The following is a 27,241-nucleotide window of genomic DNA, read 5'->3' on the forward strand; positions in this document are numbered from 1 at the left end:
GTTTGGTTACAAAAATCCTATAACAATTTTTAAAATATATATCCGTTTATAAAAATTCAAATCACATCATATGCTGAAAAAATCTAAAATTTTATTAACTTTATGTATTAAATAGTAATTCAAATAATTAAATAAAAGGGAAAGGAGAATTCTATTTTAATATAACATATTGCTTTAAATTAGGTAGATAGATTTTAGGAAATTAATATTATCAAATAGCGAAATTATTATGTTTGGTTGTAAGGATTGTAGAGAATTTAGTTGGGACTTGTTTGGATACAAAGATAAGAGAGGATGTCACAAAAATGTACTTCAAAAATGTTAAGATAGATTACTATTATATCTAAAAAATAACAAAATAAAAATCAAATTTTAAAATTATTTGTTATAATAATATTAATCAGTATTTGCCCACACAAGAGAGTGTGGGTAACTGTCCTAGTTTTTTTGTAGTACAGAGGTTCTTAACATATGTTTTCTACTATAAATATGAAAATTTGATTCCTAAACTGCTCTTCTACTTTTGATTATTAAATCCTTAACGTGAAAACATGGTGGATTGTGTTCTTTTCTTTGTAGTGGTAATATAATTATTGTTCTTTACACGCAAATAAAAGAGTAAAGTTTTCTTTGCATATTGTTTTTGTCAATTTTTGTAATTTTCCGACTCTTTGCAAATTGAGATTCTCGATCAATTAATTATTGAACCAACGACTGATTGATTATTGCAAACAGAGAATACTTTGGGACTTTCTGAACTCAATCGAGAAACACGAAAAGAAAATAAAGGTTTGAATTGGAATGTCGAACAATCGAACCCACACCACAAAAAAAAAAAAAAAGCATACTATCAAAGATATGTTAAGAATTTGATCGATAAAGTAAGTGAAGACCGACAGGTCATAGTCATACATAGTAGCGGACTATTTTGGTTAACAAATTCAATTTTGTTTTCGTAAAAGAGTGCACCAAACCTGCCAAAAGCGACACACGGCTTTTTTTTCTTCATCATCATCATCACACCATCGATCCACCAACCTCAATAACAAGTCAACAACTCCACTCAGACTCACACCGCCTCTACAACAGTCACATAGAGAAACGAAGAGACAGAGAGACACAGTTGTGATAGAGATTCATGGCGACTGGTGGAGTGAGGAGGATGAAACTAGGAAGCCAAGGCCTCGAGGTATCGGCGCAAGGCCTTGGTTGCATGGGCCTCTCTGCTTTCTACGGTGCTCCAAAGCCAGAAACTGAAGCCATCGCTCTGATCCACCATGCTATTCAATCTGGCGTCACTTTCCTTGACACCTCTGACATCTACGGTCCTGAGACCAACGAGGTTCTCCTCAGCAAGGTTCGGTTTTTATCTTTGATTTGACTTTTTTTAGCCATAAAGGTTCGATCTTTGATTTGAGTTTTTGTTACTCGTTTGGGAAACAAAGAACGATTTAGAGATGGGAATTGGCCTTTTGATTCGTTGAGATGTTGAAATGATTTCGATGTTGAGAAAAGTTTGGATTTTTTTTGTCAGGCACTCAAGGATGGGATGAGAGAAAAAGTTGGACTTGCGACCAAATTTGGAATCAGCTATGCAGAGGGAAAGAGAGAAGTGAGAGGAGATCCTGCGTATGTGAGGGCTGCTTGTGAGGCTAGTTTAAAGCGGTTAGATGTTGCCTGCATTGATCTCTATTACCAGCATCGGATTGATACTCGTGTCCCTATTGAAATCACTGTAAGCCCCTCTTCTTGTCAATCTTCAGTTCTTCATTCATGGTTTTGCAACTTTCAGATGAAATGGAAGTTAACTATTTCTCTACTTTCAAGAGAAATCTCAGTGAGCTTTACATCTTGGCTTTGTATATTGGACTAATAGGGTCGAAGACAATAGATTGGAGATGATGTTCTCTGCTTAGGTTACTCTTTTTGAAGTTGCTAGCTTATTCACGAACAACAATGATTGGTGAAATGATCTTTAACTGAACGAATTTGAGGCTTTCTCCTAATTAAAAGCCAGCTTGTGAAGAAAGGGTGCTCTTTAGACTTTTTAGTCATTTAGTCACTTGAATGTTATATCATCTGCTCTTAGGATTTTTCTTTTGCATAGACTCTGTTAGGGGCGGTTCTGCTTCTAATTCCTGACCTTCATAGAAAGCTGGCATCTTTTGCTAACTTGACCATTTTCTTTGTTTGTTGTCTGTCAATTCTTAGATGGGAGAACTGAAGAAGCTGGTTGAAGAAGGTAAAATAAAGTACATTGGTTTGTCTGAAGCCTGTGCCTCAACTATCAGAAGAGCACATGCTGTTCACCCAATTACTGCCGTGCAGTTAGAATGGTCCTTGTGGACCAGAGACGTGGAAGAAGAAATCATTCCAACCTGCAGGTACTCATATTTCATCCTACTTTCTTGGTGCTATATCTATAAATCATGTAACTTCATATTCTCTCTCCTTCTTCAGGGAACTTGGGATAGGGATTGTTGCTTACAGTCCTCTAGGACGAGGTTTCTTTGCATCTGGACCCAAGCTTGTTGAGAAACTAGACAAGAATGACTTCAGAAAGGCAAGTATATAGGTTTTGTATGTTGTTTGTTGATGAGCCTTAGCTTAGCTGTGGATTAATCAAAGGACTTTGTATAATAAACCTAATTATTACAGGCTTTACCAAGATTCCAAGAGGAAAACTTAGACAACAACAAGATCGTTTATGAGAAAGTTTGTGCAATCTCGGAAAAGAAAGGATGCACTCCTGCACAACTAGCCCTCGCATGGGTTCACCACCAGGGAGATGATGTTTGTCCCATCCCAGGAACAACTAAGATCGAAAATCTCAACCAGAACATTGGAGCTTTATCAGTGAAACTCACACCCGAAGAGATGACTGAGCTTGAGGCCATTGCCCAACCTGGTTTTGTGAAAGGAGAAAGATACACGGCTATGATGCCCACTTTCAAGAACTCTGAGACACCACCATTGTCTTCTTGGAAAGCCGCTTAAAACCGCTGAAGTTTTTATGGTTGTGGTGGGTTCATAACATTGAAGTGTGGTCTAATTTATGCTAGCCATATCAAGGTAATAAACGAGTGGATTATGGTGAGTTCACTCCCAGGGAAACCCAAAACTATAAGTGTTACGGCTTGAAGAATAAATAATGTATAGAGTTCCCCAAGTGAAAACTTCAATTTACATTTCACACATTGTAACCAAACTCTATAAAGAAAGAAAGACTATCTATAACTTTACTCAACTCTATGAAGCATATGCGTGATGAATTATATCGGTTTCATCTCTTCGGTTCTTGGTTTCGTCTTTTACACTCCCATGTCATTCTGGGTGACTTTGGGCAAACCCTTAAACATGGTTACATTCAGAAACACCTAAACATGGTAACACTCAGAAACACCTAAACATGGTAACACTCAGAAACACCTAAACATGGTAACTAATATATAAGTTGTGTTTTTCTCGTTTATATGATTGGCACCACAGTAAACCATAAATCGCTAAACAAACCAAAAACAACTTACTAATGTAAATATTTTAGACATAATAACTTATGATCTTATGGATGATAGTCATATGACTTGTATCTTGAGTTTGGATGAAGATGCCGGAAGCTTCAACAGATCCTCTGTGAGTTGCATCTTTTTGAGGTCATCCATTCTAGCTGCAACGTAAACTTTTACCACTTCAAGACACTCCATCTTCCGTAAGAAATGGCTAATGTGTTTCAGCTCGCTTGCATATCCTTGATACTTCTTGATAACCAACATCTTAATTTGGTTATTCGGGGGAATTCGAGTAAACCGATGCCGTTTACATGAGAACCAATTCAGACCCTGAAGCATAAAGAAGAGAGACTACTTTAGTGTCATGCCAACAGTCATAGATAGAAAGTAAGATTTGTTCAATGTTTGCATAATTCATACCGAGAGAACCAGAGTTTGAAGGTTTGGAGAACCCTCTAGCAGAAGAGGCAGATACACTTTCCAACCTTCTTCTTTACTTGAAAAGCCTAACTCAACGAGGTTGTTGAACACTGGTAATCCATTTTTGCAGCATAGCAAAATCACCTGAAACACACACACACACAAAGAATGTTTTCCTGTTTCTAACCAAAAAAAAAAAAAGAAGATGAGACCAAACACACAAAAGTACTGACCTCGACAGTGGAAGAAGTCAAGTGTAGGGTCTTGACATTGCGTATCTCACAGATGATATCCCTCATATCCGCTTGCTCGTCATCTTTTATGAAACGAAGGTCCAATGTAGCTTTGGCAAGTGAACCCAAGTGAAACTCTCGAGAACCACGGCCAAGAAAATCAGAGTAGTAGAAGTCGACAACATTAGGTGTGTCAAATGAAATATTTCTAGAAAAGCCTTTATGTTTACGAGCACAGCAATAGGTAACTGAGAGCCTCTTAATGCTTTTGCTGGATATGACGTATGAAAGACCCGGATAATACTTGTAATAGCCTATGGTTAAGTCCTCAAGTAGAGGGCAAGCATTGAGAAGTACATCAGATAATTGATCATCCTTAAAAGAGGTTTTGTAAAGGAGGAGAACCTTTAGTGATGGGAGAGATGTATCCGAAGGAAGAAGTCTTGGGCAGTGTGGTTCGTAAACTGTGGTGTAAAATGTGGATATCAATGATAGCTTAACCAGTGTTGTGCTGGTGAAGATTTTGGATGAGATAGAAAACTTCCACCACGATACACCTTCTATGCGTAGATGAAGCTCGGAGACACCGTGTTCCAGGGCACAACATATCCAGCGGTCAATGTCACTATCGTCATATGTTCGACTAAGGTCAAGTGAGAACTTCTTTATAGTGTTACAGCCTTGTAAAGCCAATGTATGATCCACAAAATCATGGAAACACTTTTGAAGCGTATGCAGTTTTTGTTTTCTCCTCGAGAACGTATACGTATAGAGTTTATAAATATCTCCAGGGTCAGGGAGCGAAAGGATGGAGTTGATGGAGTTGTCATCAAAGTGAAGATTATGACAGAAAGCAAAGAGAGTCCTCCATCTCTTGGAAAGAACAGAGGTACGAGCAGCTTGTTTCGTTGGAAGGAAGGACAATATGTGGACAAGAAGGTCATCAAGAAGGCAATCCATTGAAGCCTGCCCGGATTCAACTGTTTGTTTTTGTCTGCTCCGTAGACTTTAGGTTTTTGCTGATATATAATAGAGCGAGTTACATGGAAGACCCGAATCGGAAACGCCCCGAATCGTGATGGAATTGTGTGCGGCGGGCTGCAAGAAGAAGAAAGGAAGAAGAAGGCAACTAGTAGTGGGTAGTCAATTTACGAGTCGCTTTTCCTTTTTAATTTTATAATTTCTGGTTTTCAATCAGTTTTTAATCTATATTTAAGGCAATATATATATGTATAGTTAACTTTTTTTTCATCCTTTTCTCTATGTATATTCATTATTTTTTTTGGTGAGAATATATTTATATCTTTGCTAAACAACAACTTTTGAGAATATTTATTGTTTTATGAAATAGGATTTATAAGGAACTTTGTAAATTATGAGATTCTATACATATATATCAAAAAAATAATTTGAAAAATTATTATATTATATCTTATTATATAAAGTATGATTTCAAAAGTTACAAATTCATAAGTTTGCGATATGTGTCAAAATCTTATTATGTTGTAAATTCTTAAAATAATAAAATTATTAAAATAATAATAAAATCTTATTATTATGTTGTAAAAGTTACTAATTCATAAGATCGCAACATGTGTCAAAATATTATTATGTTGTAAGATTATTAAAATAAGAATTAAATTTTATTATTATGTTGTAAAATTATACAATTTTGTAATTCAAAAAAATTAGGAATTGTCCAAACAAAAAAATCCCATAACTCAAAAACATAAAAAAAAAAAAAAAAAAAAAAAAAAAAAAAAAAAATCATACAGATAATTTTACAATAAAGATACACATAGTTATTATCCTAAAGAAAGTCCTAAAAATTCTACAATAATCAAACTTATACAAAAACAATCCTATGTTATATTGAATTTCTTGACCTAATCTTAAAAGAAAAAGAATTAAATATATCTAGAGAGAGGAAAAAGTCATTCCAATGTATCAAACTCAATTAGAATTTTCAAACATGAGCATTAAGATGGAAACCAAAACTGTGAAAATAACGAAAAGTTAAGATCATACAAATTGCTTGGGATAGAAAAAATCTCACGCGATATGTGCGTAAAATAAACATAATAAAATATGTTTAGGTATTTTAAAATACATTCAGTAATAGTTTACATTAATATTATAAGTAAGATATATTAACTTTTTTTGTCAACAACTTAAATAGATTAGCTCAAAAGAGTCAGTTGATAGGAACAATGTTTACATAAGTGATATGAAGCAGTAGGAACTAAGACTATAAACTAAAAACCTAATAGATATTATGAATTATTTTCTAGAACTAAATTTTTAATTTTAAAATTTATAAAATAGATCAAAAGAAACAAAATACAATATTGATACACAAAATAAGAATTCTGAACAATATTTACTAATTTCAAAACATGAACAAAAAATAGAAACTAAAAGTTAAAAAGATATGAAAGACCTTGTAACATATAAACCTATCACAATATTATACTATTTAGTAGGTACATAAATAAATTATCTACTGAAGCCAGATTGGCTTATTGATTCTCTTTGTACAAACTTTGGTTAATTCAATATAATTACCTATTGCGCAAAAAAAAAAATTAAAATTTATAAAATAGATCAAAAGAAACAAAATACAATACTGATACACAAAATAAGAATTCTGAACAATATTTACTAATTTCAAAACATGAACAAAAAATAGAAACTAAAAGTTAAAAAGATATGAAAGACCTTGTAACATATAAACCTATCACAATATTATACTATTTAGTAGGTACATAAATAAATTATCTACTGAAGCCAGATTGGCTTATTGATTCTCTTTGTACAAACTTTAGTTAATTCAATATAATTACCTATTGCGCAAAAAAAAAAAAATAATAAATTATCTACTCATAATTATCTATACCAAATTGTAATTCGGAATTTTTGGCATTTAAAACGGATATGAGTAAGGCATATGATCGGGTAGAGTGGGATTTTCTAGAGGCGGTTCTGGTCAAGTTGGGATTTGATAGGAAATGGATTTCGTGGATTATGTGGTGTGTATCGTCGGTCTCATACCAAGTTCTTCTGAATGGTCAGCCCAGGGGTTTTATTAGACCTCAGAGGGGGTTACGACAAGGGGATCCACTATCACCATATTTATTTATCCTTTGCACAGAAGTCTTGATAGCTAATATTAAGAAGGCTGAAAGGGAGGAAAAATTGACGGGTATTACTATCGCCCGTGATAGTCCTACTGTTTCGCATTTGCTGTTTGCAGATGATAGTCTGTTTTTTTGTAAAGCAACTGTCCAGGAGTGTAGGACGGTTATGGATATAATCGGTTCCTATGGCAAAGCTTCAGGTCAAGAGGTTAATCTGACTAAATCATCTATTATGTTTGGGAAAAAGGTTACTACGGATATGCGATCCCAGTTAAAATCCGTTATTGAGATTGATAAGGAGGGAGGCATGGGTTCTTACTTGGGTATCCCTGAGAATCTTCAAGGTTCGAAAACTAAGGTTTTTAGCTACGTTAAGGATCGGCTTGATGATCGTGTAAATGGCTGGTCTGCAAAGTGTCTGTCGAAGGGCGGAAAGGAAATTATGATTAAATCAGTGGCTTTGGCATTACCGACCCATGTTATGTCGTGCTATAAACTACCTCAGGAATTGACTTCTAAGTTGACAAGTGCAATTTCCACCTTTTGGTGGAAATCCAATGATAAAGCTCGTGGTATGCATTGGGTTGCGTGGAACAAATTATGTAAAGATAAAGTTGAAGGGGGACTTGGCTTCCGAGCTCTGGAACAATTTAATGAGGCTATGTTGGCCAAACAGTTTTGGCGTCTAATCCACTATCCAACGTCTTTAATGGCTAAGGTGATGAAAAGTCGATATTTTAGGAACAAACATCCTCTTATGGCAAAAAAACCATATAACCCGTCTTTTGCTTGGAGAAGTATTTATTCCACCAAGGGTTTGGTGGAGCAGGGGGCGCGATGGGCGGTAGGCACCGGTAAATCCATCTCGGTTTGGCGTGATCCATGGATTCCGGATACTTGTCCTAGACCAGCGAATGGTCGAGGGAGGATGTGGCTTCCTAGTTTAATGGTTAATCATTTAATTAATCCGGCGACTAAGGATTGGCATTTACCTACTTTGGAGGAGTTTTTTGATCCGGGGGATATACAACTAATTTGGAGTATGCCGGTTAGTAGAACGCATCAACCGGATAGATTAATATGGCATTATACTAAATCTGGAAAATATTCCATCAAATCAGGATACCGGATAGCTCGGGAATTGATTACGGATGTAGAGTATGGGCCGACGTGTACGGCTTTGCGGGCCCAATCGTGGAAACTTGATGTACCCTCCAAAATCCAACACTTTTTTTGGCAGATTGGTTCAGGTACTTTACCTGTGTTAGAGCGTCTTGCACATCGGGGGGTTCGGTGTGACACCGTGTGTAAGAGATGTGGGTCTGCAGTGGAAACTATAAATCACACGCTCTTTGAGTGCCCTAGGTCTCGATGTATTTGGGAGTTGTCCCCTATCCGGTTGGACCGGGGGGTTTTCCATACACATCGATCTATGCAAATTTAGATTTTATTTTTTGGCGGGCGTCTTCGCATTCCGGGGTTTCGGATATAGGACTTCAACTACCTTGGATTATTTGGTCAATTTGGAAAGATAGGAATAAGAAAGTGTTCCAGGGAGTTGAGGTAGAACCTCTTGAGATCTTGAATCAAGCAGCTACGGATAAACTATTGTGGGAAGAGGCCAAGTCTTTCTCGGTGAATTTTCTGGATCCTCTGTCCTTTTCGGAGGACAGGGGTATCTCTCCCCGATGCCAATTCGATGGTTCTTGGAAAGGTACAGACCCCTACCAGGGTTTGGGATGGTGGTGTTGTAATGGAGATCTTAAAACGATCCTTTTGGGAGCACGGAGCCACCGTCGGAGTATATCCCCTCTTCATGCAGAATTACAAGCACTGATCTGGGCAATAGAGTCCTTACTGGTGACGGGAGTAGATTGTCAGGCTTTTGAGACGGATAGTGTCGAGTTAGTAGCGATGGTGCAGACGCCGGAAGACTGGCCGGCTTTTTCTAATCTGCTGAAGGATTTCTTTTTGCTTCGAAGTTCCTATTCCTCCTTCAGCCTCACCAAGATTCCACGAGATGCAAATGCCCGAGCTGATTGCCTAGCTCGATCTTCACGATCTCTACCTTCAGAATCTGACTTTGTAAACTCGTATCCTCCTGTTTGGGCAACCTGTTTTGGAATTCTATTTTAACTATTATAGTCTCGTTGAAAAAAAAAAAAAAAATTATCTATACCAACTTTGTATGAACATCGAACATTATATCCCGGTTATGTACAGTGTAATTGATATTGGAATGAACAGTGTTGTTAGGTTGAAATGTGTTGAATGGCATTTTTGTAATTAAAGCTAGAAAAAAGGATAAATGTGGTTTAAATAAAAAGAAGGACGAGAGAGAAGTAGAGAACTAATTTATCAGTTCCAAATTTCTAATTGTTTGGTCCTCTGTGTGTTAATATTAAGTTCACCCATCTTAATAAATCGGTAAGTAGGAGATAAACCAAACCAAAACCATAACAAAACAGATGTATAAGAAAGAAACAAAAATTAAAATACTACAATAAGGTCATAAATAAACGCATAATTAAAACAGAGTAGTCATACTTCGAAACCTAGTCATACATGCATGGTAGATAATTAGATTAACCTAAATATAGATAGAGCGTTATCTCTCTACGCATAAAACAGATTAAAACAGATTAGGTAAGTCATACAGACGGAGAGAGGTAGCTAAACAGAACCCTAAAAAAAGGGGTGGTCTTTGATGGTGTTAACAACTTCGCATTCCATCTCTACATTCAAAGTATCTTCATGGTCCAAGTAACCCTCCTGAATTTTAGCTAAAGGCATGGACTGAGGAAGACCCACCCCTGTGCTCGAGGTCATGACCCAACTTTTAACTACAAAACAAGCAAAGTGTGTACATCACATTAGTTATGAACTTAAAACCACTAGGTTATAGTCAATGTATAGTGGGACATCTGACATCATAAGTTAAGAACGCCTAATGAAAACGTCATCAGCATCTATTTGATCCCATGCATTAGCACTGACAATAAGCATTGCGAAATAGTAACGTCAATATTCTTTTACTTACGCCACATTGATAGGTGATTGGATCCACGCGGGTCTAGAACCTGCACTTTTGCTCGCACAAATATCAGCTCACCCGTCAGTAAGTTTTCCCCTTCAGCTAAATGCACATAGCTGGATAATTTGCCCTCTGCTCTAGAGTCTCCCTTCGGATACACGGTTAGAGTCCTGTAAAACATTATTTGTCCACTTGTTAGAAAGAGTTACCACTAATACAACAATTATATCAGAAAAACAAAAAGAAACAATCATAGACTCACCACTTTTTTTCTCCCATTTGGAAGGTTTTTGAGACGTAATCACTCTGTTTCAGAAGAGAGAAATCCCTAACACTCCAAGAGAATTTGTGAAAAGGGAGGTTTTCAGCAGCAGCGACAGGTGATGGAGCAATCTTCACATGAGCACCAAACTCATGTTCTTCTCCCTCCAAGATGTATCCATTGGCAGGGTCACTGAAAGCCTCAACTGGAAGAACTTGAGAAACTCCCCAGACCGTTCTTGAAGAACTGAATTTCTTTACTTCCACATCTGCATGTTAATACGTTAAGGATGTTATACACATATCACTGATGCATTCATAAAATATATGTTCATATGACAGAGAGAGATACAAGGCTATGTGCATACGAACCTTGAACTGAAAAGTACTTGTTCTCTTTCTTGTTAAAGACAAAGAAAGAGAGATAAGCAGAGACCTCCGTGGGTGGTGCTGATATGGATGAGAGGCAGCTCTTGTCAAGTTCCACATACATTGACACAAATCCTTTTCCATTTTCTTCTTCATTTCCTCTTGGGTATACAACCAACCTCCTGATTTTCATAATTTTGAGATAGATTGGTTATAAAAAGACAAACTTTCTTACTTATGATGAAAGATATGAACTTTTTAGTTTAGAACAAGATCACATACCAACTGTATCCACCAGACGAGAAAACAGAGGATTCGTTTCTGTTGTTGACAGTAGTAAGCTGAGAAAGCTTGAAAACAGAAGCAGAAGGAGGAAGATGATCTCTCCAACTCCTCAAAACTGCAACATCTGGTACACTTGAACCCCTCTACACAACAACAGAAGAGAGGGTTTTTTGATTTAGAATTTTCCCAAATACTAATCAAACCACACAGGGCTACAACAAGTTTTGAACTTTCTTTTCTTTAAGACTAAGAAGAAGAAGTTGAAAGCTTAAGAAAAAGTTAAAACGAACCTGAGGGAAAGAAGAAGAAGGAGGATTATTCTGTCTCCAATTAGTCATCATAGCCAAAGCTGATGCAGCAAAATCCATTCTTCTATCCATTCTACACAGTTACGGAAAGACAAGTTTTTGATTTAGAATTCCCCAAATATGAAATGACGTACACTCAACACACAGAGCTATAGATTCCAGAGAAGCTACAAAACTACAGAAGACAAGGTTTTGTGAAAGCTTGAGAAACATTCCGACGAACCTTAAGAGGCAAAGAGAGACGACGAGGCGAGACGAGACGGAGAAGGAGGAGGAACTGAGAAGAGAGAGCCTTGACACTTGTTGAGTGCTCAGCGTCACTTATAGAAACTTCTGGAAGCTCTCAACATTTTCTAGGGTTAGAACTATTAATTGATCACTTATAGAAACTTCTCGAAGCGATGGCAAAAGAACCGAAAAACGAGACTTGGGTGGGCTTGTAGGGTCAGATTGAATTTATTGGGTGTTAAACTAGGCCTAAAGATACAGATCTGGCCCATCTTATTTTGAGATTGTTTTCTTTCTTTAACTTCTAGTCCAATGGAAACACTTAGTTGAAGATCTAAAAATTTAAATTTCAAAAAACTTGTGTATGAGTAAAAAGAAGAATACTTGACACACACTCATTGGTCGCAACTGGAAGCAGAACTACTACTGCTACAATCACTCACCTTCCAACATCTCCTTGGCAGAATAGAAAGAAAGAACCGTCTTTGCTGATAGACACACCATTTGGAAACTGAACATTTGAAACTAGAACAAGAGCTTTCTTAGCTATTGGATCATACTTGAGAACTCTCCCACTGTTGTCTCCAGAGAAGACTAGCTGCAAGAAGTTCCTGAAAAAGAATCACAGTTCAAAAAAAATCAGAACTTGCAGAAGAATATTGCCCGTATGACGTATTCTCTTCAGGAAGATTGAGTATTTTCTGAATCTGGTATTGAGCCTGCATATATTACATGATACACCACCATTAACATAACCACTACCCGAATGGTAACTACACAGTGGGTTTCTAGTCAAATCCGACCTCATAAGAAAAATGAACTACTGTCTTTACAAAGCTAAGATAAGAACTTGGAACTTACCAGTTTGATGCGACCTTTGATCTGCGTAATTACTAGTTGTCTGTAAAAAAAAAAAACCACCATATTTATATAGCAATCTGCATTCAGTTACTATAATGCATTCGACTAGACAACTCATTCATCATATACGATAATGCAACCATGTTTTCCTTGGATTCACCCACAAGCAAACAGCAATATATATAAGGCAACAAACAGAAATTTGACAACTTTAAAACAAGCAGGATTTGGAGAAAGGAAAAAACAAGAGAGCAAAGGTTTATCATAATACTTTTTAATTCTTTCCTCCCTTTGTGAAATATGGTCAAGAGCTTCTTGCCGACATAAAAGCCGAGTCCTATATCCACCTGAACTCAAGCAGACACTCACATAAGGAGTAAAGGAAATCAGAAAGCAATTCCTGTACTTTTTTGTTCTTCAAAGATATTGTCCCTGCAAAACCAACAAATGCATATACCACAATGACTAACATTTAAACTAAAAGACTATAAATGAATAACATGCAAAGAAAAAAAACAAACCTAATCCTACATACCGTGAAGCAGTTGCATGTACAAGCTTCTGTTTTAAGCCTTAATCAATAATCTCCTCCAACAACTGCAAGTCCTTTGGGCATCCTTCCTTCGTCCATTACTGTAACATGAACAAAACACATCAAGCTTAAGGCTCTAAACATCGCCCTTGTATTTACTATTATAGAGTCTTGAATTGTACGTATTTCAAAATCTAGAGTCACCTAAGAATCAATATCTAAATACAAGCCACAAGAGAATTGGAAATATACAGGAATTGAATCGAATTTATACTTAGAAGCATTTCAGCGAACAGGTGGTGAACACCAAAGACAGAACAAAAATCACTAACTTGATTTTAGTGAGTGACGACGGTGAAAGAATACGAATATACGAATTCCGACCACACCTGATTCAGGAAAACGCCGATTTGCTCAACCAGAGTCGCTAATCGTGACCCTCGCCGGTGGAGATGATGATTACGGCAGATCGAAGAGTCGGAGGTTTCCTTCCCTCGCCTCCGTTGCTTCTGATATCGGCGTCATGCGAGATGATGAAACAGAGACAAACACGGAGCAATTTTTTTTTTCTTCTAATACAAATATCACACCAATCTAATTGCGACACGTATGTGTGTCTAAAGAGTTCCAAAAAATCCAAAAATAGAACCGGATCCATTGTATTATCGGATTATTGATTTATTTTTTGGACACTTAAAACTTGGATCCACCACTTGGACCCTCCGTTGGAGATACATACATTACTTTTTTAATATGAATAGAATCCTTCTGATCCATGATTGTTCTTGCCAATATTTTTTTTTGTCCAACTGATGCAGATACATAGATTTATGTCACAACTCATAACACGATCGAATCTTTCGTAGCATGATTGTTCTTAGACTATGCGAACTTGAGACTCTTTGTTGAGTTGAAATTCTATGGTTTACGTATGTGGATTGTATTTACTTTCGATTATTTTTGTACGCTTAATTGAGCTTGTAAATTTTGGACTTTGCTTTATAGTGGATTCCTATATGCTTTATTTGATATAAACAATACGAGAACGCATGATAATTAACATTCTTTTCAACTAGAAAAAGTTTCACACATTGGGTGATTTAAATTAATACATTGCTGTACATAATATGATAATAACATTTATATATTGTTGAAATACTGAGTTGTTATCTAGGTTGGATAGAAATGGAAATGGATACGCGTAATCGAAATGTTTTGGAAATAGGAAACGATTTTATTTTAAAACTAAGAAATGGAAACGTTTTGGAAACATATTTACATATATCTGAATATATATTTATATACATAAAACCCTATATCAAAAAAAATATTTGAAACAACACAAATTCAAAACATAAATATTAAATAGTTGAATTAAAAACACTAGTAATATTATATATTTATATGTATTATGAATGGATTTTTTTTTAATTATTTAATTTGTTAAGTTTCTAAGCTAAAAAAAGTTTCCATCTTGTATATATATATACAACACTTCCAATGCGTACCCGCTTCCTAATTTTTTTTTTAATTGATTCAACGATTCTAAACGTTTCCGCTTCCACGTATCCGATTATGATTCCATGCATCTAGTTGCCAGAATTTTTTATTTCAGCATTTTACTTTTTTTTTTCCTTTCTTTACCACACCATGATACGATCATAGTTTATATGATAATTATTTTCCATAATATATATTTAACAATAATTTTATTATATAAAATTTGGTTTCAAAGTTAGTTATTATCAAGATCGTGGCAATTGTCGATTTTATCGATTAGAGATTTTGTCAAATGTAATATTAAAGTTTTGTCAAAGTTAATAAACCATGTGCTCGCACAAGTGTTAATTTTATTGATTAGGGATTTCGGCTTATGTTAATATTAAAGTTTTGTTTTAACAAACTTTATAATTAAAAAGATAATGAGAAACAAATAATATTTTAAACAATTTTTAAAATATAAAAGATAATGTATATAAAAATGTAATGCTAATTCTAATTTTCAGTAAATTTCATGTGCATAATATTAGAAGCTTATAATTCCGACTTTCATATCAAGATGAAAATAAATATTCGGTTTGAAGATTACCAATTTAAATATACTTTTCTATAATTACTGATATAGAGATTTATTCATGGGAAAATATAAAAAAAGCATGAATTTTTAAATTTGGGATAAAAAATCATAAACTTTTGAAATGTTATTTAATTTTTAAAGTTTAGTTTGATTTTTTAAGAAAATGGTGAAGTTTTGTTGACTAGGTCATTTTAGTTGTGTGCCGTTTAGTTTCCGTTAAAAGGACGTTTGACCCAGGATTTCTTGCGAGCTCAACGTAAGGGCAGATTGTTTAGCCCGTTCTTCAAGAACTTTATTTTCTGAAATTTCTTTTGTAAACTCTTTTCCTCCGGTTTGGGCAACCAATCTGGGAGTCACCTTTTAATTTAAGTAATGTTTGGTTGAAAAAAAAAAAAAAAAAAAGGACGTTTGACGGTGTGAACTTTCCGTCATACATCTGGATACATTACAGATACTCCCTCCGTTTCAAAATATAAGATGTTTTAAAGAAATTTTTTGTTTCATAATATAGGATGCTTTCAAATTTCAATGCAACTTTTAGATTAGTTTAGTATTTTATATTATGCAGTATTGTTTCTGATTGGTTGAACTTATTAAAAGTAAAGACTTCTTAATATGCGTGTTTTGCTTAAAACATCCTATATTTTGAAACGGAGGGAGTATATAAAACTTGTTTAAAAGCTCTTACGAGTATTATGATGTGGTATGCTGACTGTCTTTAGTGTTTTTCAGGGACCCGGGTTCGAACTTCGAAGTACCTATATTACGAACAGTTTAGATGTTTTTTCCTCTATTTTGTAAACCTTTTTTTTTTGGGTTATCTTCCTCAATTCCTTTAGAACTCGATTCCCCGTTCTCCTCGATATTCGATTGGTCTCATTAACATTTAAATATTATCTGTTTTGATTTCATTGCAAAGAATTTGACCAGTACTCAAAGACTCAGATGGATATATTGAGATTTGGATTAGATCCCAAAAATCGAAAACATACTCAATTCGAACAACCCTAGGGAAAATCCCCAATTCAAAGAATGGTTATCCATTATGCTATTTTCGGTATGGTTAAACTTGGATGATTCTTTTGGTTAAACTAAACCGGGATTGGAATGTTAAAATTGTACCAACCATTCATCAACCCAACTCCGCTCAATACACAGACAGTCTCAGCATCAATCAAACTCTTCTCTTCCAGTTCAACAATGGAAGGTCTTCGAGAATCTCAGCATCTCTTCGTCAATAAGAACATCCTCGTGCGTCTCTCTCTCTCTCTCTCCCTCTTTTCATCTAATACATTTCCTTATCTCTGTGTTGCGTATTTGATGTTAGCATCATCCATCCCATTTTATGATTTTTTTTAATTCAATTTCTCCTACACGAAACCCTAAAATGATCAATACTCTTCAGTAGATTAACAACTTCGTGGTTGAACAAGCTTTTTTGCCCTTATTTGCACAAACCCTTTTTTCTGATTTTAGTCTTTGTGTCACAATGATAGGATGGTTCTGTCAAGATTATTCCTGGTGAAGATGATACATCAGAGAGTTCCAATCCCAAAAGAAAAGTTGAAAGCCTCTTTTGTGTCATGAGAAAGAGAACTCGTAGGCACAAGTCTGCGGATGATGATGATACGTTTCCGGATTTAGATAATGATGTACACATAGGTGTTGATGGTGAAAGTGACTTGTGGTTTGAAAATCTTGTGGATTATGATTCTCTAGATGAGGGTTCGATTGTAGACGACTGCTGCGGTGGAAGTGACACAGACCTATCTGAATTTGATGTTATATCTTAACATGTTCTAGACGACAATGATGTGTTTACCGGATGGAAATTTTTGTCTGTATGGTCTGATGAGGATGAGGGATCTCTAGTTAGTAAGTGGTCTTCAGAAACTTTGAATTCTATCTTGTTGTCATCTCTTGATGGGAATAGTGCAAGGTCTAGTCATAGCAATGACATCTCTCTCCTCCATTCTGAACGGAAAGAAGATCAGATATTATGTGTCCCTGGGGATTGTGATGATATTTTGGAGTGCAGTGTCATCAAAGAAGATCCAGTAGTCCCATACAATTCTGATATCTTCGAGAATGATGGCGATAATTCAGCTACAAATGAATTTAGTTGTGGAGATGTCATCAACATGCAGGGGTCTATGGAGATAATGTGCATTGATGATGATGAGCTTATGCCGTATGAACCAGTACCGCTCTGCATTGTTCCTCCTAATGGTTGGGAAAGCAATTTGCTAGAAACCTGTTCACTTCATCATATCGACAGTGAGTACAACGGTCATGATGATAATATTGGTCTTGAAATCTCTCCAATACCTTTAACAAAGACTCTTGAAAGACCTTGTAGGCCATGGTCAGTTTGTGGCTCTATAGTTGCAGTCAGAAACTTGCCTCTAATGGAAGGTAGCTCAGGTGCCTGTAGATCTTTGGGTGAACAGTTAGATGTAAATGTTAATAGCTCTGAGGACAAGGACGCAGAACTTGCTCAAACCCCATCAACTCTATATCAGGAAGAAGTGGATGGTGAAGATGAGATTGACATTGATGCAATGGTAAACCCCTGATTACTCTTTACACAAGCATGTCACAAATTATTCTTCAATGTATTTTCTGATCTCTGACTTCACATGAAAATATTTCCAGATTCAAAAACTGAATCTAGTTCCACATGATTCAGATTCATGCTTCAACAGGGAAGGTAAATGTTATGCGGCCTATTATAAACCATATGCGGCCTATCATGTAACTAGTTCACACTGTTGCATCCAAAAGGATTGCAAAAAATACAGTTATGCATGTCTCTCTCAAACTATAGTTATCTCAATTATGGTTCGCTTCATGATACCTAGAATGGAACATGTCTAAGCACCCAAGACATGCATTAATTGGATTGGAACAGTGCACAAGAGCTTCATTGCGGAGAGCAATTATGTTTCATGGGGCAATTGCGGTCCTGCATTCTCGTGATTCAAAGCATTATGTCAGAAAAGGCGAGGTATGTTAGACAAATCATTTTCTTCTGTCTCGATGTTATCATGTCGTATCAAGTCCTCTAAGTTACATGGCAGAAGATCATTTATTTGTCTTAGGTAATTATTGGGAGATCATCTGAAGGCCTGAATGTTGACATTGACTTGGGTAAATATAATTATAGGAGCAAGATATCTCGGCTTCAGGTGAGCCTCTTTCCAAATTAAAACTTGTTCACCTTGCTAATTAGTTGCTAATGTGCTATACTTATTCTTTCTCCATATATTTTACAAAGGCATTGGTTAAGCTAGAGAACTACGGATCATTCTCTCTGAAAAACCTTGGAAAGCAACATATCCTTGTAAATGGAGAAAAACTTGATCCAGGACAGATTGTAACCCTCACATCGTGTAGTTCAATTGATGTAAGCACAAGCTCATGCTTTGTACAAGTGTGTGTTAATGCATCTTTTATAACTAGAAACTCCCAAATTTTGCAGATCAGAGGAATAACATTTATGTTCAAGGTTAACGAAGAAGCAGTGAGACAATTCTTGAAGAACAACACAAGGAGAAAGAGTGAGGATGACACGAAATTCAGATGGTGCGGATAGATTCTGTTAATACCTTATGCTCTACCATTCTCTGCATAGTCTTAATGGTTTATTAATCCCACCTGGCTTAGGATCAGTAGTTAAGACATCTAATGCCAAAGAATGAGTGATCCCATCGTATCAGTGTTGATGATTTAAACTATGTATAGAGTTCCCTTAGTTCTTCAAATTAACATTTCATTACATTTTGACAAATCTCTATTAGAAAAATCTGTTCTGTAACTCTCTCACAAGCTAAAACCTTAGCGTAACAAAGGCTAACTGTTCACTCAACACCACGAAGGATCTGATAAATGCGACGAATTTGAACGGTTCAATATCATCTGTTCTTGGTTTCTTCTGGTTATTTTTGGTTCGATAAAATGTGGTTGGTTTCGTTTGGTTTAAGATCAATTGGGTCAATTAAACCAGGATATGAGTTTTATTTATTGATCCATCATCATCGGAGTAACACCAGTCAACTCAATTCAAAAAGTTCATAACTCTCTACAAGAGATAGAGAGAGAGAGAGAGGTGTCACAGACTTACAGTAATCCATGGCAACTTGTGAAGTGAAGAGGATTAAGCTGGGAAGCCAAGGCTTTGAGGTATCGGTGCAAGGCCTTGGTTGCATGGGCCTCACAGGTCATTACGGTGCTTCAAAGCCGGAAACTGACGCCATCACTCTCCTCCATCACGCTATTCACTCCGGCGTTACCTTCTTTGACACCTCCGATATGTATGGCCCTGAGACCAACGAAATTCTCCTCGGAAAGGTTTGATTTTTTCGAAATTTCCCAATCTGCAATTTGATCTTGTTTCATTTCATGGTTAAATTGGGCAATAAAGAATCGATTTTTAAAAAATTTGTTAGGCTCTCAAGGATGGGGTGAGGGAGAAGATGGAGCTTGCGACCAAATTTGGAATTAGTTATGTAGAGGGGAAGAGAGAGATAAAAGGAGATCCTGCTTATGTGAGGGCTGCTTGTGAGGCTAGTTTGAAGCGGCTTGATGTTGCCTGCATTGATCTTTATTATCAGCATCGTGTAGATACTCGTGTCCCTATCGAAATCACTCTAAGGCTTCTTACCTTTAAATGTAATGGAAGTTACATAATTCAGGGGTGTTTGAGTTCATCTCAGTGAGCTACACATCTTTGGCTTGGTATATGTTCGGACTAATAGAGTTGAAGAAAATAGATTTAGAAGATGATGTTTTCTGCTTAGGTTTCTCTGTATGATCGTTAACTGAGCAAATTTTGAGGTTGTCATCTACTTATTTAAGAGCTAGCTTTTGAGGAATAGAGTGCCCTTTCTGATGAAGTGATGTGGGATGCTTACTTAGTTACTTTTTTTTTACCAATGTGGGATCTTATCATCTCCCCTAATAATTAATTGTTAGACTAGACTCCTTACGGGTTTTTTTCAGCTCTCTAGTAGTTTGTTGACCTTTATAGAAAGCTGGTACCTTTTGCTAAACTTCACAATTTCTTTTGTCTGTCAATTCATTCTAAGATGGGAGAACTGAAGAAGCTGGTTGAAGAGGGTAAAATAAAGTACATTGGTTTGTCTGAAGCTTGTGCCTCAACTATCAGAAGAGCACATGCTGTTCACCCAATAACTGCGGTGCAGTTAGAATGGTCCTTGTGGACCAGAGACGTGGAAGAAGAAATAGTCCCGACCTGCAGGTATTCAGATTTCATTCTCAACTTCATGATGCTCTCTCTATCCATTAGTCATGTAACGTCTTGTCTTTCTTTCTTTAGGGAACTTGGGATTGGGATTGTTGCTTACTGTCCTCTAGGACGAGGTTTCTTTGCATCTGGACCCAAGCTTGTTGAGAACCTAGACAAGGATGACTTCAGAAAGGCAAGTACATAGGCTTTGTTTGAGTTGTTTAATTGATGAACCTTAAATAACCTGTGATAAATCAAATGACTTCATACAAACTCAATTATTGCAGGCTCTACCAAGATTCCAACAGGAAAACTTAGACCACAACAAGATTCTCTTCGAGAAAGTTTTTGCCATGTCTGAGAAGAAAGGGTGCACTCCTGGACAACTAGCCCTCGCATGGGTTCACCACCAGGGAGATGATGTTTGCCCCATTCCAGGAACCACTAAGATCGAAAACCTCAACCAGAACATTGGAGCTTTATCAGTAAAACTCACTCCCGAAGAGATGTCTGAGCTCGAGTCCATTGCCCAACCAGAGTCTGTGAAAGGAGAAAGATACATGGCCACAGTACCAACATTCAAGAACTCTGACACTCCACCATTGCCTTCTTGGAATGCTGCGTAAATTACCTGATAGTTTCTCTGGCCAAACAGATGGTTTTAAGAGTTTAAGGTGGCTCTGGTCAAAGGATGGTTTATGTATAGTACATATTATTTCTACTCATCCTATATACTGTGACCACTCTCTGCAGAGTCTGCAGTGACTAATATATAAGCATGATTTAGTCACCTAATGCCAATGAATGAGTGATCCCATCATATTTGAACATTTTTCATCTTCTTCCATAGATCCATAGGAGGTTAGAGCCAATGATTTGGAACCTTTTCTTGCAACAGCTGTACATTCTATCCGATGAATAAAAGCTTACCAAAACAAAGGCTATCTTATCACCCAACTCTACCAAGACTCAGCTTCATCTCTTTGAAACTTCTACCAAATAAAGTTTCTGCTATGTTGAGTAAGTGAGGGCTAGTTTGAAACGGTTAGATGTTGCCTGCATTGATCTCTATTATCACTTATCAGCATCGGGTCGATACTCGTGTATCTATTGAAATCACTGTAAGCCTCCTCAATGTCATGGTTCCAAAGACTGGACTGATAGGTTCTGATCATATTGACACTTGCGTCACTTATATCCTCTGTTTGTGATACTACTAGATTGTTTAGTAAGAGCCAAGTTCTGCCGAAATGATGCAAATGCAATGGAAATGGAAGTTTATAGGTTAGTGAGCATCAGTTCTTTTGCGTTAGGATATGAATAGGGACCAAGAAAATAGATGGAAGACTATATTTCTTTCCTGTGGGTAACTCATTCCTGAACCTAACAGTTTGTTTGTCTGCGAATTCCAAGATAGGAGAATTGAAGAGTGGAAGAAGGTAAAGTAAAGTATATTGGTTTGTTTGAAGCTTCCGCTTCAACTATCAGAAGAGCACATGCTGTTCACTTGATAACCGCTGTGCAAATGGAATGGTTTTTATGGTCGAGAGACGTGGAAGATGGTATCATTCCTACCTGCAGGTGTCGGTGTGAGAAAACAGCATCAGCGGATACTTGTCCTTACTCCTTCGTATACATGTTTTTTCATATCCTCTCTTTTAGTTCTTCAGGTCCCTTGGGATTGGAATTGTAGCTTATAGTCCTATAGGAAGAGGCTTTTTAGCATCAGGACTCAAGCTTAGTGAGAATACGGACAATGATGACTTGAGAAAGGAAATTACTGTTATTTGCATTGAAGCACTTGACTGAGGACCTTAGATAAACTGTGGATATACTGTACTCTACCAAGATAACAGGAAAATTTAGAACATAACAAGATTTTCTGTGAGAAATTTTGTGCAATGCAAGGAAAGAAAGGATGCACTCTCACACTGGAGGCCATTTCAGGAACCACTGAGATTGAAAACCTCAACCAGAACACTGGAGCTTTATAAGTGAAACTTACCCCCGAAGAGATGTTTGAGCTCAAGTCCCTTGCCCAACCAGTCTATGAAAGGAGAAAGATACATGGCCACAGTATCCACCTTCAAGAACTCCGACACCCCACCATTGTCTTCACGGAAAGCAGCTTTAAACCGCAAGAGTTTCTCTAACCAAACCGCAAAAAGAATCTGCTCAAGAATGAAGAGTGTGTTGCATGTTCAATGTCTACAAAAATAATCTGTTAAGACGAGTTTGTGTTGGATGGGTAGAGTCTTCAATAGTATCATTTTCTATGCATCATATAAATTGCGACCAATCTGGCAATCTCTATAAATCAGAAATATTACATCACCTTTAAACCATTAAGACAAATATATGGTCACAACCCACGGAAAAAGAGGAGCCATATCATATGGCAACTGAACTGAGAAGTACTGTTAATAGGAAGTGCCTCTGAAGACCAAACCTTACAAATATGTGTTCTTGATACAAACATCAAATAACTCTTATCTAAACCTTGAAGAAACAGCTAATCTATACAACCAACTCTAACAAGGATCTGTGCAACGAATTCCTATATTGGATTGACCACCAAAGCATTTTGGCACCGGAAAAATAATCAGTTTTGGAGACAGAAGGATTTGCAATACGGGTTTTTGACTAGCCTGCGGTTCAGTTCAGTGTGTTAATATTAGCCGACAGCACAAAGGGTTTCCACAAGGTCCCATCTTGTTCAATCTTGTGTGTTTGAAAGAGGGTTCAGCAGTTGACAGACCATCATCTTTCAGTCTGGGTAACGTCGAACAACTGCCATTAACCAGCTTCTTGTGCTATCTCCTTTAGCATTGGTCAAAATCCAGTTTCCTTCCCCATCAGTTTCTCGGCTCCTTCTTCAGATAGACGCTCGAGGGAATGATATATGATCTCGGCTGAGAGACAGATTAAAACATTATATTTTAACATCAAAACTGGAGTGAATTAAATATTACAGTAAAGTTATCCATAGTTCATCCAGATGGACCAGATCTAAAGCAAATAAGCAATGTTCTTGTACAAAATCCCCTTAATAAATTATCGACTTTTGGGAGTGATAAGAAATTATTTTCATGAAACAGAGGCAGATTTGGTAGGCAAGCATTTGAGGTTTTTAATCCCCTTCATATTCAGGAACATCATACCTTTAACGGTCTTATCCAAATAACGTTCAGAGAGGATGCAAGATTGCTTACCTGTGTAGTACTCATCATTAAACTGCTTGCAAGATCATTGTTAATTGAAACGGGAAGAGGTGGCATCCGGCTTATGATACCAGGCATCTCCTTCATGCTACAGCAATGTTAAGTAAGAGTTTAGTAAATCAAGCTTTTATAAACAAGACGGAGAAAGGCTACAGAGGAAATGTATCATTATTGATATAGCATGCTATTGATCCACATACTCATTCAAGATGGCACTGATGTTATTTTTTGCCAGATAAAATAGACTGGTGTTATCCTGTGGCTGTATTGCAGAAAAGAGAATGTCAGACAGGATAGGAATTCCATTAACGAAAGGACAACCACTGTGGAAGTGAAAAATAAAATTTATGATCTTTTCGTCATTTTTTCTGCTCATGCCAATCTTTGCCTACCAATTAGCATTTAAATCTGATTCACCCACGTAGAATTGCGATAACAAAAATACAAATCAATTACCTTGCTTGCAGAAAGGTTTGAAGAAATTTGACTGAACGCTTGAGTATTCTGCCGTAGACGCTCCATAACCGCATCACTTAAACCTAAGAAAACAAGAGTTTGAAAATGATATGAAACCTAAAAATGTGGGGCAGTTGATAAAATGGTATCTATCTAGCTAGCAAGATTGAGTTTTTTTTTTATATGGTACAGCAGCTGAGACGGGACAGTTATAAAGAGAGTCCAAGAACACTCCAACATCGATACTGTAGCAACAAGATGAACCACAAATTGAAATTCCAGATAAGATGCACATTGTCGTTCTTCTTTATAGTTCTATCCATTGCAGAAGAGAGAAGAAGACAATGATGCCGAAAATACTGTGACCTAAATAGTACTAACCTTCAAAATGCATGCGTGGACTCTGGCACATATTGCTCATGGCATATGTAGCATTTTGTTGCGGCACGGTGGAGAACATGTTCAGTTTTGGGGGTAAATCCACCACCTAAATTAAGAGGAAATCAGTTACTTCTATGTTGGGTTTCTCAAGGAGAACAAGTTTGTAGCTGTTTGAACAAGAATCCATTTGCAACCAATAACCTCTACTAAAGCAAAATATGACCTAGGCCATTTACACTCATTTGTTTATATAGTTACAAAAGAAGATATACCCTAGAGTTTCGTTAAGCAAACATACCTTTCTATAGTTAACCGTAGTGCCGGCGCAATGTTCTTCACCTTTTCTCCGTTTTTGCTGCAAAAATGAATATTATTAGCGAAGAAAATCTCAGAGGCATGGATTTAAGTATTTGAAAGATAAATGATAGCAAATTAGCATTTATTCTATACATTAAAAGGGGTAATACTTGAATGAGTCATATATCTGCATGTACAACTCAGCTCATAAAATATCTAATCCGCTTCTTCATCCCAACCTCATAGTTATGACAGGATATAGACAGTAAGGATAAGCCAATAAGGTAATATTCGAGACTATAATATTTTTTATTATGCGAATCTAACACTAACATGTCGAAATAAACTTCAGAGAGTCTAAAAGTTCAGGGATATTAGTTTCAGGGTAACTACAGAGATCAAATCAAGCTTTAGGGTCAAATCAAGTTCCTACATGACTCCAGAACTAACAGAAAGCCAGATCCATCGTCAGCAATACTTGTAATTTCTCTTCTTGCACACTCTTACCCATACTTTAGAAAACTTTTATGATATGGTAGGGTGTCTTTTCATCAATAGAGAAATAGAGCTTTTAGCCAACCTAATAGCCAAAAATATATATAGAAGAACTTTTCCCATAGGACATATCTTTAACAAAGCATACACCCAAAGTAGTGTCACCATGTTGGTAACCCCTTTTTTTTAATCACCCAATCAAAAGGACGTAACCAAGAACTCATGAATAACAAGTAGGTATGCAAACCACTTACTAAAACTGATTTGACAATGCATTAGGAGCTTACCGTCATCCATTTACATCTCATTGCTACATCCCGTACACTTTTATCTGGTAGAGTTGATGCGATCTTTACATACTTTGTAACCTGTGGTTCATCTTTAAATCTACAAAAGAGAAGACAAAAAGGTTTCAAGCAGACTAGAAACAACAAAAACTGATACATCAGTAAGAACACACGCAAAGGCAAAACTTTTAACATTTATATGCACAAGACTTACTTTGCAAGACCTTTCTCCAATATATACTGTTCCTCAACAGACCAATCGACAGCCAAAGAAGCTTCATGTTTGAGTCCAGTAACGGAAGCCGGAGAATTTACAGTAAGGTGGAATCCAGAGGAAGCATTCATGTTCGAATTCGCCGAAAACACTAAACCGGTCGTGCTAGTACTCGGTACGCAATAGTTATCCATCGGAATCATCACTCTACAGCCGAGTAATTTTTGACCTACACGACGAAACATAAATTCAATTTAGGGTTTTAACCATTCAGAACTAGAATCGATTAAATACTCAACAAAAACCTAAAAAGAGTGGAACTTTAGCAAAACCCACCTCGAATTTAGCCTAAAAACAGAAGAGGAGTAAGCTTCTACGAAGCTACAGATGCGAGCTCGATACAAAACCCTAAACCCCCTTCTTTAACGATTGGTGAAGTAAGTAGAGAGAGATTGAGATCGTAGAGAAGAAAATTCACAACGAACCCAGTTAGATCGCAATAGAGATGGAGAAGAATAAGAGGGCGTGATCCGATTCGTGAAGAGTGACAGCAAGATGCGAACTTTCGAATTTGCAGAAGAAGCTGGCGAGGAGAGAGAGAGAGAGAGAGAGAGAGAGAGAAGAGGGTGTTTTTGGGTTTATATTCTTTTTTAAGTAGCAGACACCACTTTTTCTAATTCCATTGTGGTTTTTTATTTTAGCTTTTCTGTTTTGTCCACTCTTTGAAGAAAGATGGTTTGTTCGTGAATAAATTTTTTAATCTCTAGCGCTATTTTGTGAATTACACAGTCACATACACTTTGGAACAAGAAAATTATCTAATTTATATTACAACAAGGTATTAGAAATTTCATAAAGTTGGGTATTTCATTTTCTTTTGTTTGGTTGCTTTTTTATAGGCAAAAGATGAGTATCCATTTCAATATCCTACTATATTAATTGAGAAGTACAAATATGAAACTAACCTTAGAATGTGTAAAAAATTACATTCAATTGCCATTAGAAAAAATTAATTAAGCTTAATTAACTAATTAAAATAAATATAATTAATTAAAAATAAAAAACACTTACAGATCAAATATTAAAAAATCTAAAAAAATATTTTCTCTCTCTAATAAACTATGGACGAAATTACTAATTATTTTTTAAAAAATATATATAAACCAATAAGAATTTTAAAAACTAAGATTTTATATCCAAGTATACAATACAATTATTTTAATAACTAAATTATGATTCTCTTATCATCTTTATTTTATTTTATTTACAAATTGTTTGAAATTTTCATATAATACTTATAATTAATAAAATGCATATTTTTTTTCTGCATATGTTGTGATTTGAATTTTTAAAAACGAAAATTTATTACTCAATGTATGAAAATGTGT

General features: G+C 36.2%; 7 protein-coding genes and 2 pseudogenes across 18 annotated transcripts; 5 read left to right on the forward strand and 4 right to left on the reverse strand.

The window, feature by feature from the left end:
- The first annotated feature begins 724 nt into the window (after nt 1–724).
- On the forward strand, nt 725–3,247 carry LOC104787100 (putative aldo-keto reductase 4). Its single transcript, XM_010512614.2, has 5 exons — nt 725–1,357; nt 1,535–1,735; nt 2,212–2,384; nt 2,461–2,563; nt 2,659–3,247. Exons 1-5 carry the CDS (start codon nt 1,139–1,141, stop codon nt 2,995–2,997), a joined length of 1,035 nt encoding a protein of 344 aa, XP_010510916.2. The 5' UTR covers nt 725–1,138; the 3' UTR covers nt 2,998–3,247.
- Nucleotides 3,214–5,361, reverse strand: LOC104789328 (putative F-box protein At3g44060). Its single transcript, XM_087450522.1, has 3 exons — nt 4,163–5,361; nt 3,930–4,073; nt 3,214–3,839 (listed from the first exon to the last, which is right to left on the reverse strand). Exons 1-3 carry the CDS (start codon nt 5,120–5,122, stop codon nt 3,576–3,578), a joined length of 1,368 nt encoding a protein of 455 aa, XP_087306648.1. The 5' UTR covers nt 5,123–5,361; the 3' UTR covers nt 3,214–3,575.
- Nucleotides 5,362–7,096: 1,735 nt separating this feature from the next.
- On the forward strand, nt 7,097–9,435 carry LOC147944123 (uncharacterized). The gene is made up of 2 exons (XM_087512470.1): nt 7,097–8,549; nt 8,831–9,435. The coding sequence occupies exons 1-2, from the start codon at nt 7,097–7,099 to the stop codon at nt 9,433–9,435; spliced, it is 2,058 nt and encodes a 685-aa protein (XP_087368596.1).
- A 316-nt stretch (nt 9,436–9,751) lies between these two features.
- Nucleotides 9,752–13,723, reverse strand: LOC104787101 (uncharacterized). 6 transcript variants are annotated; one of them, XM_010512617.3, is made up of 11 exons: nt 13,567–13,723; nt 13,181–13,278; nt 12,917–13,077; nt 12,646–12,685; nt 11,780–12,395; nt 11,539–11,629; nt 11,246–11,391; nt 10,967–11,145; nt 10,596–10,863; nt 10,340–10,503; nt 9,752–10,142 (listed from the first exon to the last, which is right to left on the reverse strand). In XM_010512617.3, the coding sequence occupies exons 6-11, from the start codon at nt 11,626–11,628 to the stop codon at nt 9,985–9,987; spliced, it is 1,005 nt and encodes a 334-aa protein (XP_010510919.1). In that variant the 5' UTR covers nt 11,629; nt 11,780–12,395; nt 12,646–12,685; nt 12,917–13,077; nt 13,181–13,278; nt 13,567–13,723; the 3' UTR covers nt 9,752–9,984. The 6 variants fall into 6 exon arrangements, with proteins under 6 accessions (XP_010510919.1, XP_087306642.1, XP_087306640.1 ...); XM_087450516.1 differs by lacking the exons at nt 13,181–13,278; nt 13,567–13,723 and having other exon boundaries at nt 11,780–11,889; nt 12,228–12,395; nt 12,660–12,685; nt 12,917–13,056; XM_087450514.1 differs by lacking the exons at nt 13,181–13,278; nt 13,567–13,723 and having other exon boundaries at nt 11,780–12,118; nt 12,228–12,395; nt 12,660–12,685; nt 12,917–13,056.
- On the reverse strand, nt 12,366–13,275 carry LOC147944124 (uncharacterized; annotated as a pseudogene). Its single transcript, XR_015557293.1, has 4 exons — nt 13,146–13,275; nt 12,917–13,110; nt 12,646–12,685; nt 12,366–12,503 (listed from the first exon to the last, which is right to left on the reverse strand). The product of XR_015557293.1 is annotated as an uncharacterized LOC147944124 (transcript).
- Nucleotides 13,724–16,172: 2,449 nt separating the features above from the next.
- On the forward strand, nt 16,173–19,071 carry LOC104787103 (uncharacterized). Of its 3 annotated transcripts, none has more exons than XM_087450527.1 (7): nt 16,173–16,505; nt 16,751–17,818; nt 17,910–17,964; nt 18,116–18,261; nt 18,356–18,442; nt 18,532–18,660; nt 18,736–19,071. In XM_087450527.1, exons 2-7 carry the CDS (start codon nt 17,396–17,398, stop codon nt 18,847–18,849), a joined length of 954 nt encoding a protein of 317 aa, XP_087306653.1. In that variant the 5' UTR covers nt 16,173–16,505; nt 16,751–17,395; the 3' UTR covers nt 18,850–19,071. The 3 variants fall into 3 exon arrangements, 1 of the variants encoding a protein (XP_087306653.1); XR_015557296.1 differs by having other exon boundaries at nt 16,268–16,505; nt 18,338–18,442; XR_015557295.1 differs by having other exon boundaries at nt 16,267–16,505; nt 17,910–18,261; nt 18,338–18,442.
- A 207-nt stretch (nt 19,072–19,278) lies between these two features.
- Nucleotides 19,279–21,332, forward strand: LOC104787102 (putative aldo-keto reductase 3). Of its 4 annotated transcripts, none has more exons than XM_087450526.1 (5): nt 19,279–19,604; nt 19,703–19,950; nt 20,284–20,514; nt 20,593–20,695; nt 20,790–21,332. In XM_087450526.1, the coding sequence occupies exons 1-5, from the start codon at nt 19,386–19,388 to the stop codon at nt 21,126–21,128; spliced, it is 1,140 nt and encodes a 379-aa protein (XP_087306652.1). In that variant the 5' UTR covers nt 19,279–19,385; the 3' UTR covers nt 21,129–21,332. The 4 variants fall into 4 exon arrangements, with proteins under 4 accessions (XP_087306652.1, XP_010510923.1, XP_087306650.1 ...); XM_010512621.3 differs by having other exon boundaries at nt 19,289–19,604; nt 19,703–19,873; nt 20,342–20,514; XM_087450524.1 differs by having other exon boundaries at nt 19,292–19,604; nt 19,703–19,991; nt 20,342–20,514.
- A 41-nt stretch (nt 21,333–21,373) lies between these two features.
- Nucleotides 21,374–22,722, forward strand: LOC104789329 (putative aldo-keto reductase 5; annotated as a pseudogene).
- Nucleotides 22,723–22,791: 69 nt separating this feature from the next.
- On the reverse strand, nt 22,792–26,650 carry LOC104787104 (uncharacterized). Its single transcript, XM_010512623.3, has 9 exons — nt 26,190–26,650; nt 25,854–26,082; nt 25,640–25,739; nt 24,859–24,915; nt 24,561–24,666; nt 24,180–24,262; nt 23,924–23,985; nt 23,715–23,811; nt 22,792–23,414 (listed from the first exon to the last, which is right to left on the reverse strand). Exons 2-9 carry the CDS (start codon nt 26,054–26,056, stop codon nt 23,358–23,360), a joined length of 765 nt encoding a protein of 254 aa, XP_010510925.1. The 5' UTR covers nt 26,057–26,082; nt 26,190–26,650; the 3' UTR covers nt 22,792–23,357.
- Between the last annotated feature and the right edge of the window lie 591 nt (nt 26,651–27,241).

The sequence above is a fragment of the Camelina sativa genome, chromosome 5 (assembly GCF_030686135.1).
Source record: "Camelina sativa cultivar CO46 ecotype springtype chromosome 5, ASM3068613v1".
Taxonomy (NCBI): Eukaryota; Viridiplantae; Streptophyta; class Magnoliopsida; order Brassicales; family Brassicaceae; genus Camelina; species Camelina sativa.

Coding starts and splice junctions, on each gene's coding strand:
- LOC104787100 (XM_010512614.2), top strand. CDS start 1,139: ATGGCGACTGGTGGAGTGAGGAGGATGAAACTAGGAAGCCAAGGCCTC. Junction 1,736..2,211: donor GTGTCCCTATTGAAATCACT/GTAAGCCCCTCT, acceptor GTCAATTCTTAG/ATGGGAGAACTGAAGAAGCT. Junction 2,385..2,460: donor GAAATCATTCCAACCTGCAG/GTACTCATATTT, acceptor CTCCTTCTTCAG/GGAACTTGGGATAGGGATTG.
- LOC104789328 (XM_087450522.1), bottom strand. CDS start 5,122: ATGGATTGCCTTCTTGATGACCTTCTTGTCCACATATTGTCCTTCCTT. Junction 4,074..4,162: donor TGACTTCTTCCACTGTCGAG/GTCAGTACTTTT, acceptor TGTGTGTTTCAG/GTGATTTTGCTATGCTGCAA. Junction 3,840..3,929: donor TTCAAACTCTGGTTCTCTCG/GTATGAATTATG, acceptor TTTATGCTTCAG/GGTCTGAATTGGTTCTCATG.
- LOC147944123 (XM_087512470.1), top strand. CDS start 7,097: ATGAGTAAGGCATATGATCGGGTAGAGTGGGATTTTCTAGAGGCGGTT. Junction 8,550..8,830: donor TTTTTGGCAGATTGGTTCAG/GTACTTTACCTG, acceptor CAATTTGGAAAG/ATAGGAATAAGAAAGTGTTC.
- LOC104787101 (XM_010512617.3), bottom strand. CDS start 11,628: ATGGATAGAAGAATGGATTTTGCTGCATCAGCTTTGGCTATGATGACT. Junction 10,864..10,966: donor CAAGTACTTTTCAGTTCAAG/GTTCGTATGCAC, acceptor ATTAACATGCAG/ATGTGGAAGTAAAGAAATTC. Junction 10,504..10,595: donor CAAATGGGAGAAAAAAAGTG/GTGAGTCTATGA, acceptor AATGTTTTACAG/GACTCTAACCGTGTATCCGA.
- LOC104787103 (XM_087450527.1), top strand. CDS start 17,396: ATGCAGGGGTCTATGGAGATAATGTGCATTGATGATGATGAGCTTATG. Junction 18,443..18,531: donor GCAAGATATCTCGGCTTCAG/GTGAGCCTCTTT, acceptor TATTTTACAAAG/GCATTGGTTAAGCTAGAGAA. Junction 18,661..18,735: donor CATCGTGTAGTTCAATTGAT/GTAAGCACAAGC, acceptor CAAATTTTGCAG/ATCAGAGGAATAACATTTAT.
- LOC104787102 (XM_087450526.1), top strand. CDS start 19,386: ATGGCAACTTGTGAAGTGAAGAGGATTAAGCTGGGAAGCCAAGGCTTT. Junction 19,605..19,702: donor ACGAAATTCTCCTCGGAAAG/GTTTGATTTTTT, acceptor AAAATTTGTTAG/GCTCTCAAGGATGGGGTGAG. Junction 19,951..20,283: donor GGAAGTTACATAATTCAGGG/GTGTTTGAGTTC, acceptor TGACCTTTATAG/AAAGCTGGTACCTTTTGCTA.
- LOC104787104 (XM_010512623.3), bottom strand. CDS start 26,056: ATGATTCCGATGGATAACTATTGCGTACCGAGTACTAGCACGACCGGT. Junction 24,667..24,858: donor CTACGGTTAACTATAGAAAG/GTATGTTTGCTT, acceptor CTCTTAATTTAG/GTGGTGGATTTACCCCCAAA. Junction 23,986..24,179: donor CAAACCTTTCTGCAAGCAAG/GTAATTGATTTG, acceptor TCTGCAATACAG/CCACAGGATAACACCAGTCT.